This window comes from Pyxicephalus adspersus, chromosome 2 (assembly GCF_032062135.1).
Source record: "Pyxicephalus adspersus chromosome 2, UCB_Pads_2.0, whole genome shotgun sequence".
Lineage (NCBI taxonomy): Eukaryota > Metazoa > Chordata > Amphibia > Anura > Pyxicephalidae > Pyxicephalus > Pyxicephalus adspersus.
In genome coordinates this window covers 6,907,101-6,920,511 of record NC_092859.1, presented here as the reverse complement: position 1 = coordinate 6,920,511, position 13,411 = coordinate 6,907,101, and the positions used below count along the sequence as shown (strand labels likewise).

Below are 13,411 nucleotides of genomic sequence, written 5' to 3'. Positions count from 1 at the left end.
CGCTAGCCTACAGTCTCCTTTCCATGCTCTTCTATTCTGGGTTTCTCTCTTTCTCTGCTTTCCATTGGTTTTATTTATTCTTTGATCTTCCCCTTCATTTTTTTCTCATCTCCTTGTCTCTCTCTCTTCTCTTCTCCTTTTGTATTTTAAGTACTTTTTGTCTCCTCTTCTTTTATTTTCCTTCTTTCTCCTCACTACTGCTATTTTCGTCTTACCTCAGCTTTTATTTCCTTTCAGCTTCTTGTCTTTTATCCCCTTTTCCACTTTTCCTTTTAGGTATTTTTGGTTCTTCTTATTTAATGCTTACTTTCTTTCTCTCCCAGCTTCCCATCTTTCTATTCTCTTGAGTTGTATCTTGAGTTGCTCTCTTCACCTCTTCTCCTTTTCTCTGCTTTCCACTGGTTTTGTTTTTCTTTTTTTTATCTCTTCTCACCTTTTTATTTCATTGTCTTTCTCTCCCCTTTTCCCCTGGCATTTTTAGAACTATTTGTTTACACTTCTTTCATTTTTATTTTCCTTCTCTCTCTTCACCACTTCTATTCCCTCCTCACTTCTGCTTTCCTTTTCTCTCATCTCCTTATTTTTCTCTCTTTTCCTCAAATTTTCTTTTCAGACATTTTTTATCTTCTCACCTTTCATTCTTGTCATTGTCATTCTTTTTTGCCTCTCATTTTCTTGCTCTCCTATCCCTACTCTCTTGGCCTTTTCTTTTTCTTGCTCTGCTTCCACTGTTTTTTATCTTTATTAGACCTTTTTGTCTTTCTCTTTGTTTTGCTCTCCTGTCCCGAGTTGTTCTGCTTTCTTTCCTTTCTTTCTTTGTTTTCCATGGTTTCTTTTATCTTTTTTCTTTACCTTCCCCTTTCTTTCATCTCCTTTACTTGTATTTTTAGACATTTTGCCCCCCTTTTTTTTTTCTTTTCCTTCTCTCCACTTTTGTTATATTTATCCTTTCTATTGTTTTCTTTCATGAGTCCATAATTATACCACTACCAACAGTCTCTTGAAATGGGGTATAGTTATCTTCTCAGGGTTCTGGAAGAAATGTGTCCACACATAGTTAAAAAAAGTCTGCTGACCCAACCCATGACTAATCACATCCTTAAAAAACACAGATGAAGCAAAGTCATTTTCGTAACTTTTACTTTACTAATATAAAGTAGGATTTCTGTTCAACAAGCCCAGTTTAAGGGATGAAGAACACAATTCAAGAACAGAGCAAACAATCTAACAGTCTCCATATGTCCTGCTGGACCTCAACCCTCTATTTATTGAAGCTCGTCTTTCCCAAAGTATTTTTGTGTCTTTTTGTTTGATAGTTCTATAACTATCTGTTACACATTCCAACGTTTATCTCACATGTCTCCTTCCCATGTTCTTCTTCATGCAGAATGATTGTTGAGTTCTTCATCTACTTCTCCATCTTGTCCCTATGTATTTCCTTCGTTCATCCTCTTTCTTGCACACTTCGAAGCCCTTCAGAGATTGGATATTTTCAGGATGGAGATATATTAATTGGAGGCTTTTTTCCTGTACGAACATCATGGAAAGATCAGAGGTATTCATTCACAGAACAGGATCAACCCATTACCTGCACTTCGTGAGTATTCTCCTATTTTCTTATATTATATGACACTCGTTTTGCTCATCTTGCATATAATCATAATAAAATAGACTTGTAATTTGTGCTTTTTTATATATTCATGTATGGTATCTGAATTTAAACATTTAATTTTCTATTCTCATTCTCATCCTGAGCTCTATTAGTTCTGTAAGAGTTTTTTCTTTTTCTACCTACAATAGTAGGTAATAGTAGGTAATCACGCGTTCGCTGTGTTTTGGGTCAATCCCAATGTCTTTTTCTAGTTGGATGGTGGAAGTAGAGTTCTTGCACCTGGTTTATTAAAGGACTCTAAGGCTGAAGAGAATACACTTTCATTAGTGAAGCTGGGTGATCCAGCAAACCTGGAATGAATCTGGATGAGGTTTTAAATAATTTGCTAGCACACTACTTCCATCCCAGAGTTGCTGGATCACCCAGCTTCACTCTAGTCTTCGAGAGCTTTAATAAATCTGCCTCTTTGTCGGAGCCTTACACAGGATCCTTGAACTGGGCTGACAAAGCAGTTACTCCCATTTAAATACCTTTCACAGCCTGGACTTCTTATATATAGGCTTTAAAACCCCTGAATGGCAGTCTGGTATAACATTCAATAAAACATATCTCCCAGCTTCTTATTCACTCTCAGTACACAGAGTTCTTCTTTCTGCCTTTATCAGAAGGCTCACAGTACTTTTTCACAGTTCATAAGTCCTGGTAGAAGCTATTAGGCATATTTAAGTCTTTTTCTAGTGTTCCTGGTTTGTTTACGTAGCAATTAGAATCTTATCTCCTCTTCTTCATATATCATGTAGTTCTTTTCACAGCAGGAAGCTAAGTGCCACTCTTTTGCCACACAATTTTGGTGGGACAGTCTACAAGGGACTGCAAAACTAAATCAGTTTAACCATTTACGTTACATATTTGGAAAATTAATTCTATACCTATCTGTAATATTGGTGTGGCACATAATATTATAATATAATAATAATAATATAACATAATATAACGTAATATTGGTGTGGCAGGTGGGAAAATGTGTCTTTAAATATGCTTTACTATCAACTTATATATATATATATATATATATATATATATATATATATATATATTTTTTTTTTTTTTTTTTATATGTAAAGGATGTATTAGGCTGTTTCTTTATCCTTTAACTCTCCTAATAATTCAAACCAAATATGATAGATTGGTCCCAGTGCACACTGCACTATTTCATTCTACAAGAAAAAAGAAAAGTGGGATTTTGTGGCTCAATAACACAAGTTAGGGGTCCCAGGCACTTTTCCCTAAAAATGTCTGGGGATTTTGAATTTTCAAAACATTATACAGAAATATGGATTGGGGTTTGGGCATCCCAAGATATCCAAATTCAATGTCATTTGATGAAATGAGCTCCACTCATTGCTAAATCCACAATAAGGTTTTTTTGCAATCATTTACTCTAGGTCTATTGGTCCTTTATAGTATTTACTTATAAGGTGGTATTAGTACATGTATATACCAAAAGGCAATCCGTCAACTCTTCCAAGTAACCAATTCTACGGTAAACTGTGACTGCTACGCTCACCTGGGATTTATTTCCCATCCCTGCAGCCTAAAGGAACTCTTGAAGTTTTTGTATTATGTTACATTTAAAAACAAAAATGTTTTTGCCTATACTAGTTTTTCTTGAAATTATCTTTTCTTTCCCCATTAGATTAAGCCCTATGTGTTACAGCTGGATGCAGGCAATGATATACGCAATAAAGGAGATAAATGCTGATGATTTACTGTTACCAAACATAACGTTAGGATTTCAGATCTTTGACACATGCACACACACAGCCCGGGCCTTGCGTGGGACATTCTGGACATTAACTGGAAAGGAAAATCCTATACTTAACTACCAATGTAATAGGAAGATCCCCGTGGCCATCGTTGGTGATGCATTGTCATTGTCCTCCATTGCAATGGCTACTGTGTTGGGAACCTACATGTATCCCCAGGTAACGAAAACAAATATCATCTCTGACATCTGATATAATAATTTGTGTTGGTGTGGAATGTTCTGAAGCTCTAAAGATGATGATATAAATAAATTCTAGTATGTGTGGCCATGCAGGAAAAGGGTCACTCAAAGCCAAATTCCATATTTTCCTTCTCAAACCACACAGTCCTTCTTCTTCTCTGTCGAAAGTTTATTGGCCATACATTAAAAATATACAATACACAAACCTTTAGTCCTCAAGCTGGGAACTGGTCTGGCATCAGAGGTTTGGAGTTCTTCAATGCAGCATTCTCGTGAACCCAGGTCCTTGTGAAGTTGGACCTCCAGTGGAGTGTCCATGATACTCTGGGGCTACAGGAAGTATGGAAAAGTATTGCATCGAAAGATGTATCTTTACTTCTGTTTTTAAACATTTTGGGAAAATGATCTTTTAGTATTTAAAAAAACGTAAAGTTGGGCCCTAAATTTCCTGATCCTCAGCTGTGCATGTTGACTTCTTGGAGAAAGGTTGGTGAAAAGCCAAATACGTAACCTTCATTTTTTTTTGGGTGAGCTTTGGGTGAGCACACTTATCTTTCATGGTTGGTACTCTAGAATTGGACAGAGTAAGTAGTTGTTATTACATGACAACTATGGAGGTTCATCCAGTTAAGAAGGGTTGTGCCATGAAAATCAACCCCTATGTAAAGGCATTGAAGGAGCCCAATAGTTGCCTATTTATGTGTGCCTGTTAGTTGCGGCAGTCAGAGTGCACTGGTGCTCTTACTCTTCCCATAAGCCATTTTCATCATTATTGTCATCATCATTATAATCATCACCATTGTGGGTAGGTTTAGGTGGTCTATTGGTGGTAACTGAAAGTCAGTTATGGAAACTGGAAGTTAGGTGATCCAGTGAGTGCCATCTTTTGATAACTTTGTGTATTCTGTGTATATACATGCCTAAAAGATTCATCTTATATTTAAAGTATACATGTATATTGGTTTTGTTTAGGTTCGCTTCCCAGTTTATACAATAAAAAAATGACTTTGTCTATTTTAATAATATATTCTAATTCAATTTAATGCTAATAGACTATTTTATTTTTCATTGAAGATAAGCTACATTTCTTCTTTGGAGTCCTTGAACAGACGCTACCTTTACCCATCGTTTTTCCGCACTATCCCCAGTGATGACAAACAGGCACGTGCCTTGGCCAAACTGGTTTCATACATGGGCTGGAATTGGGTTGGCTTACTCTCACTTGATGAAGAATATGGTATTCTAGGATCTCAGGTACTCAAAGAGGAGCTACAAAAACTAAAAGTTTGTCTTGCTTACCATGAAACTTTTGGCCATGCAACTTCCTTAACAAAATTGAACTATATTGCCGATCTTGTTGCTCGGTCATCAGCTCAAGTTGTTATAATATTTTCTAGAGACCCCATGATTCACCCGCTTATTGACTTATTGTTAGTAAAACCAAATTTCAAGCGGATTTGGTTGGCTACCGAAGGATGGTCAAACTCGCCGATACTTCAAACGAAATGGTATAGCAGCACAATGATGGGAACTCTTGCTTTGTCTTTACATGAAGTGGCAATGCCAGGGTTTAAAGAATTCCTTCTTGACATTCATCCTTCAAAGGCCCTTCCTCAGGATATTTTTGTAGAGAAATTCTGGGAAATGGTTCAGGAGTGTCGCTGGCCAAACTCCAGTACGGTCATGGACAATGAAACTGCGTGGTGTACCGGGGAGGAGAAATTGACACGTTTCAGAACCAACGAATATGTGTATAATGAATATGATTTTAAGATACACTATTTAGTTTATAATGCAGTGTATTCTGTGGCCTACACACTCCATAACATTATCTTTAACTGTATGCTGGGTCAGAATGCCTCTCAACGTGGAGAATGTGGAGTTCAAGGGACTGTTTTTTCCTGGCAGGTACAACACAACGCTACTTTTTTTTGAGAATTTTCAGAAACGATGTAGCTGATTTAATAAAGCTCTCCAAGGCTGAAAAGGATAAACTTTTATCAATGAAGCTGCATGATCCAGAAAACCTTAAATGGATTTCCTAAACCTAATTTGCTATTTGTCGGCAAATGTTTTCATTTCTGGACCAGATCCATTCCAGGTTTGCTGGATCGCAGAGGCTTCACTGATGAAAGTGTATTCTCTCCAGCTTTGGAGAGTTTTAATAATTCAATTCAAATAGCTGAAGTTATATAGTTGTCTTGTTACCTAGCTTCTAGACTTAAAATTTAGATTTGTTGAGATTGTCCGCCTAACTTGATGTTATGGTGACACTGCCTGTTTCCTAGTGCTTGCTGAATTTGGTTTGTCAACAAGAACTATTTTAAACAATAATCAACTGAGAAAGCGCATGTTCAACAATGATGCAGCTAACCACCCAAGTCCATTGCACATTTTATTGGGTTGCGCCTTAGTAGCACTTCATGGGGCTTCTACTTGTTATTATCCACTTGGCTCGGGGAGTGGCATATTTATAATTAGGTCATTTTAGGACTTCATGTGTTGAACTTTGGATGTGAAAAGCTGTTGTGAACTAAGACTAATGATCCAATAAAAATGTTCAGAATTTTAGCATAAAGGTCAACAAAACTGGGCCCTGACATGTGGATGCCCATATGGCTCTAGAAAACATGCTCACTTTAATGCCCACTTCCCTTGCATGACATACCCACCTTCGTTCCCTATCAAAGCTACATCAAGTCAGCACTCACTTTCTTTTTATTTTATAGCAAGGGTGCTTTGTTGATAATCCATAGAGAGTTAGGAAGAGAATTCTTAGCCTTGCATTTTACACAATATGCAATTGGGTTTACTGGCACTAATAACCAACACAATCTGCAGCTGTGAGCCTATTGACAAGGTAAAAAGGACATAGATAAAAAAAATAATAATGACAGAATAATAAAATCAATAGCAAAATAATAAAAAATAAATACATAAAAATTGTAGTCACTCTTCAAATAAAGTTGTAACATAACACAGAATCTCTTCATAGCCTGGAAGAAAATCAAGTGACTATGAAATAAACAACACATTTTTACACATGTGAAAAAAACAATAAAATGAAAACAACATAAAAAGTATTTATTTATTAATTTAAAAAAGTATAAATTGTGACTTGTAAAGCACACAAAGCCCACAATCTTGTCATACCACCTTGACTTTTGTGATTCCCCAAATTTTTTATCAAAAAGGATTGAGCCAGTCTGATTAACTAAAGTCAAACTTGTTTTCCACAATTGAATGGAAACAAGGCCCCCTTTTCCCTTTAGGTTTCCCATTTACTCCTGGTATGTATTCCAAAATCCATCCAATAAATCAAGCTCAAGATTTTAAAGAAATTAATTGTCCTTATAATGTTCTGGTGGTATATGAAACCTACAATGCTCAATGTGCCACAGATATGGCCATATATATATATATGGTTTGATGAATTTCATCACCAAGACTTTATCAGGATTGGTGGACCATTCCTCATAAAGACTTAACATTGACAAAACATTGTTTTTCTTTATTCATTTTCATATATATGATGGAATAGGTGTACTATGTTATAACATTATTGTTGGTGTAAACTTCGGGTTTTCAAGCACCTCCAGTTTGGTAGATAATTTGATTGAATAATATTGGAGTAAAATCTTTGATCTTAATATGGAGGTATCTAATGGTCATTAAAAAATTGACAATAAAACAAAATCAAACCTCAATCTAGGTTTTAACTCTTCCCTGTTCTAAAAAAAGATATTGTCTTTGAGGACAATTTAATTTTATCAACTATGTTCCACATTGACTAGTTTAGAAGGCGCAAATACTTATAATTATATAGAGAATCATCTTCTACACAGATTGCTCAATATTTGAAAAAACTACGCTTCAAGAACCGTATGGGTGAAGAAATATATTTTGATTCCAATGGCAACCCACCAACTGATTACGATATCCTGAACTGGCACCAGAACTTTGACAGCAGCATTGACTTTGTAAAGGTTGGACGTTACAATATACGAGAGACTCTACAGAATGAGCTAAGCATCAATGTTACGGCAATCAAGTGGATCACAGGAGATCTGGAGGTATGTTATTTAAAACTCTTGTTTGGGAAACCCCTCCCGCCACACTACCCTGGGTGGGGTGGGTTTAATTCAAAAAAACATTTTATGTACCTGAATCTATGGCTACTTGATAGCGCGTTTCTAAGATCTTCTATATCTGCACCACAGAATGGGTGGATCTATCTATTGGTGCCAGCATCACTGAAGACTGTAGAGGTGTGATAAGTTCTCAACAAGATTCAGTAATAAGAACGAATGGCTGAAGGTCTGGAGTGCCCTGGACTATCAAATGGCCTTCAAAAACCTCTTTTGTTACCCAACTAAAGCCACCATCATTAAGAGACATATGATGGTGGCTTTAGTACATTTAATTGGGTAACACAATGGGTTTTGAAGGGCATTTGTCTTTTTAAAGAAATTGTGTATTGTAGTCATTGGAATAGGAGGGGGTGTGAGGGAGTTTACATTTGACCAAAGAGGTGCTATAACCTGGAAGTGTAATGGTAACAACATACTCAACACACCATAACCTAACTTTTAAATGTAATGACGAGTCCAAAAATTTCCACTGATGCAGATTCTCTTCCTTTAGATCCCTCGATCTGTTTGCAGTGATAGTTGCTCCCCTGGATTTCGGAAAGCTCCTAAGAAGGGGCAACCCATGTGCTGTTTTGACTGCATTCCCTGTTCGGAGGGGCATATATCCAACCAAGCAGGTACCATGGTTTCTTTTGCGGTTTTCCATCTACATTAGTCACACTAAAAGGACTAGTCAAGGACTTTAGGGTTTGACTAGTTCAAGATTGGTCAAGACTCAAAGGGTTTGACCAAGCAAGCCTCAATGAGCCAAGAGAGCTAAATTGTTTAGCTTGGAAAGATATCATATGTAAAAGAAAACATATAGAAACATATGTGGAAAGGTAGGAGACAGGAGATAGAGAATTCTATTAAAGACATTGAAATATTTAAAAACTACCTCCTAATCGCATTTGTAGCTAAATGCATTGTGGGTAATTTAATATTCAAAGTTTCTGCATATACAGGCACTTGAAGAACACAGTAGGGAGCACCCTACTGGTGGTTGGCTAAAATTGCAGCCAATCACCAATTAGCTATCTACTTATATTCCCGCCCCCAAGGTCTGATCATGCTTGGTCAATTGTCCTAGGCCACCATGGATAATTTAAGAACGGCACCTGTATACAGACAAAAATGGTCCACAATGTTTGGTGCCTCAATGACCCTGTAAGTGCTTGTCCTGTAGAACTATACAAGCCAATACAAATTATCTTCACAGAGGCCACCTTTGCTAAAAGTAACCAGAAACTACCTTAATTACACTATTTTTGGCCTTGAAATTGGCTGCATATGGAGAATATTGGCTATTGGTTGGTGCACCTTTTCTTCCAGTTCCCAACTAACCTTAATTTAATAAACCCTAGATTATGAAAAATGTTTTCTTGACATGTGATGATGTAATTGTTTTTTACATTCTTACCAGATTCCAGCAACTGCTTTCCATGCCCCAGTGAAATGTGGCCAAATCAAAATAACACTCTGTGCATCCCGAAGGTAATTGAGTTTTTGTCCTACTGGGAACCCCTAGGAATAACCTTGACCTCAACTGTTATCTCCTGCACCATCACCACCATCAGTATATTATTCCTTTTCGTAAAGTTCAAAGACACTGCCATTGTCAAAGCCAACAACCGGGACCTCACCTACCTCCTTCTGGTCTCTTTGTCTTTGAGTTTCCTATGCTCACTTCTCTTTATTGGAGAACCTCAAAAATTCTCCTGCCAGTTTCGCCAGGGAGCATTTGGTGTCATCTTCGTTCTTAGTGTTTCGTGTGTCCTGGCCAAGACCATAATGGTGGTCATTGCTTTTCGAGCAACTAAACCTGGAAGCAACATGAGGAAATGGGTCGGACCAAAGGTCCCAGCCTTAACGGTTTCCGTCAGCACCTCCATCCAGTTATTCATTTGCGTTTATTGGATGATTCAATGTCCTCCTTTTCCTGAGAAGAACATCACCATCAAGACTGGCGTCATCATCTTTCAATGTAATGAATGCTCAGACACCTTGCTGTGGTGCATGCTGGGATATATGGCATTCCTTTCTTGTGTCAGTTTTCTGGTGGCATTTTTGGCCAGAAAATTACCGGACAGTTTTAATGAAGCCAAATGGATCACCTTCTCCATGTTGATCTTCTTGAGTGTCTGGATCTCCTTTGTTCCTGCGTATCTGAGCACTCAGGGCAAGTTAATGGTGGCTGTTGAAATTTTTGGGATTTTGTCCTCCAGTGCAGGGATCGTCGGATGTTTCTTCTTTCCAAAATGCTTCATTATACTGCTAAGACCGGAGCTCAATACTCGTCAAAACCTTCTCGGGAAAGGGACTGCTCAGAAAAAGAAGACCTGAATCTCTTAGTAACCAAGGCTTTATAAGGGCTTTATAAGGTCGACAAAATTCCTGACAAGTAGAGATGGCCAGACAACTTTTGAAGACCCAAAACTTTTTGTGAACTTTTTGGTGTTGACCTTGTCGACTTTGTAAGGTAATTACAAAGCCTTCAAAGTATAGTCATGATAACCTAATGTTAAGGCACCCACCAACCTAATATATTTACAGTTATTTACAAAGAGTTATTTACTAAGCCCCTGAACCAGAATTTCAGATTTGAAGGGTGAGTGTTCACATAAAGCTATGGGAACGTGTTTCAAAATAAAAAAAAGTGTAGTTGGGAAAACATGCCAGCAGAGGGTACACTTTGACCCTAAATTTCCCCAGCAATATTGGTGAATATGCTATGTTCAAAAACACAAAAAATTGTTGGGTGTATTAAAAGCACAATTTTTTAGCTATAATATTATATTATATTATTTATGGGAAAAACTACACGCTTTTAACTGTTTTTAATGTGAGAGACTCAATAATCCAAACGCCAGCTATTTAGTGACAATGTTATGTTTTCAATTAACTGCATTAAAATTTAATTAGGCAATTTTATGCTCATTTTGCTAAATCTATACGCAAAATTTTTGTAAAATTTTTGTGCTAATTTTCTTTTTAAAAACATTTTACTTTCACTTATCCCTAGTGAGAAGTAACTTGACGTTTTTCTAAACCCCAAGGACCATTTCAGACAGGTGGTGATCCACAGGGTTTTGCTACAGGTTTAACGTGAACCCAACTGCTTCTATTCAAATGAATAGGAGCAAATAGGAACCATTTTTTGCATATGGCTGTAGCAGATTGTGCATCCATAAGTGATACAGGAGCTCCAATATTCCAGGAGCCCTTTGGGCTGACTTCCTGCAGGGGCATAGTTTAGGGACATTTGCTACCCCATAACAGGAAGTGCCTGAAAAAAGGAACTGGCAGTATCACCAGGAATCAAGCCAAAGAAAACAACAGATATAACATTTTTCAACTTTTCAAATTACAACAGAATGATAAAGCATTTCATTGGATCTTCTATATGTTATTACATTATAGATAGAATAAAGAATCTTTGTTTAATTAAAGTCTTATAAATATCTTATTTATGGTAATTCAGTTCAAGGTGTTGGTTGGATTTTAATTGTCAACCACTAAGGGAATTTTTCCTTATTCCCTGTCATAACAGGAAATACATGTAAATCTCCCAAATGGTTAACAGGCAACATAAAAAACAACTGATAAGAGTTTCAACCCATCTCCACCCCATCCAAAACAACCAAAAAACATGTTGGCTGTGTGTACACTTTAATGGTAAATCTGTAAATTTTCAATTTTTTTTGTTCACATAAAATAAAAGTTTACAGAATAACAAACCAATAACTTGTGTATCATTTATTTATCTCTATCTATCTATACATATTATTTATATTGGAAACATGGTAAAAGGAAGCCATTAAGGTTTTGGGTCAATTTTACCCCCCTGAACCTCCAATGTCTTTCCCCCCAAAAAAATTTAAATGGCACTGTCACCTATGTAAATCTGTGGTCACGTGACACAACAGGTTCCAAGTCTTTAAACCTTTAACGACCATAATGTTTTTTTTTGGGTATTCATGTCCTAATCAAGGTGCTAAGAAAACTTCCCATTGGCTGTCCAGGATCCGATTCCTCTTATACTCCAGCAGCTGCAGTGTAATGATGTCACCACAAGGGCACCGGTTGGTGCAAGCACTGGATTGCCGAAAAAATTGGATTTGGTATCATTAAATGGAAAATAATGCGTTGGATCTGAATCTGCCTACATAGGAGGTATAGTAGGAGCAAAAATTTACCCAGAAATGGGCTTTTAAATATGCGCCCATTACACCTGGTGCCACAAAGCTAAAAAACATGTTTTTTTTATTTTTTCCATACATTATTGTAATGTCACATATTGATGCCATAAAATAATAATGAATTGGCCAATTCTGACTACAATCAGTTTATGAACAATCTACTTAGTACTAAACTTTTAAAATAAGTCCCGCAGAATGTGGAAATTGATTAGCAACTATAATGGTTTGGTAATTTTTTAAACTGCTTTTTAAATCATTTTATTGCTACTTATGCATATGCTACTTATTGCTATTAATTATTTTTACTACTTTTTATTTTTACAAACAGATATGTATTACAGATGCAGCTGTGACACTGGTCACAGAGTAAAACAACTGTTTGTGCATAATTAAGTCTGTGTTCCTGATATGTAATGGTTCACCTAAGTTTGATTATCCTTTAACTGTAATTGGCCAACCCTCCAGGGAAGCATAAAATCTGCAGGATGCTACTAAATGAAATCTAAATCTGTGTCAGTTCTATGTTTCCACCACAAGAGGTCAAAATTCTCATGTGAATGGCAATGTACATACAGTTTGTGCTGGTCTGCCGTAAATCTTAATTTCGGGTCTTCTTAAAGCCACTTAGTGAAGTTCTTGGAAATGAACAAAAGAATTCAACAGAAACAGATGTTTTTCAGTTTTTTACAATAAAAAATTCTCAAATATTTTAAAATAAATGTTTTTATTTTATTTTTTCTGCAGTCATGTTAAATTTTTGAATTACATTTATTTTCAACTGATGTAAGGAGAAAGTGGGGCAGAGGAAGATTAATGATTTTTTTTCACAGTCCATTCATAGGCCAGCAGGGAGTTGACCTTGCTGTGTTGTTTACCTGCATTACCTAACAGGGGTCTGTACTGCACAGCACGTTGAGTACAGAGTGCACGGGTCAGGTCGATGTAATGTACTACACATCACATAGACTACAGAGTGCAGGGGTTCAGATGTATGTAATGTACTACACAGTGCATAGGGTACAGAGTGCAGGGGTCAGGTCTATGTAATGTACTACACATCACATAGACTACATAGTGCAGGGGTTCAGATGTATGTAATGTACTACACAGCACATAGGGTAAAGAGTGCATGGGTCAGATCTGTGTAATGTACTACACAGCACATGGAGTACAGAGTGCAGGGGGTCAGGTCAATGTAATGTATTACACAGCACATAGAGTACAGAGTGCAGGGGTCAAGTCTATGTAATGTACTACACGGCACATAGAGTAAAGAGTGCATGGGTCAGATCTATGTAATGTACTACACAGCACATAGACTACAGAGTGTGGGGGTCAGAAGTATGTAATGTAGTACACAGCACATAGAGTACAGAGTGCAGGGGTCATATCTATGTAATGTACTACACAGCACATTGAGTAAAGAGTGCAGGGGTCAGATCTATGTGATGTACTACACAGC

General features: G+C 36.9%; 1 protein-coding gene across 1 annotated transcript; it reads left to right on the top strand.

Moving 5' to 3' along the window:
• Window positions 1–1,388: 1,388 nt before the first annotated feature.
• On the top strand, window positions 1,389–11,494 carry LOC140322299 (extracellular calcium-sensing receptor-like). The gene is made up of 6 exons (XM_072398879.1): window positions 1,389–1,597; window positions 3,309–3,597; window positions 4,695–4,874; window positions 7,466–7,888; window positions 8,265–8,388; window positions 9,174–11,494. Exons 1-6 carry the CDS (start codon window positions 1,389–1,391, stop codon window positions 10,091–10,093), a joined length of 2,145 nt encoding a protein of 714 aa, XP_072254980.1. The 3' UTR covers window positions 10,094–11,494.
• Window positions 11,495–13,411: the final 1,917 nt, after the last annotated feature.

Excerpts from the sequence above, each read along its gene's own strand:
- LOC140322299 (XM_072398879.1), top strand. The coding sequence starts at position 1,389 with ATGATTGTTGAGTTCTTCATCTACTTCTCCATCTTGTCCCTATGTATT. Across the intron at positions 1,598-3,308 it reads CAACCCATTACCTGCACTTC|ATTAAGCCCTATGTGTTACA; the intron begins GTGAGTATTCTC and ends TTTCCCCATTAG. Across the intron at positions 3,598-4,694 it reads GAACCTACATGTATCCCCAG|ATAAGCTACATTTCTTCTTT; the intron begins GTAACGAAAACA and ends TTTTCATTGAAG.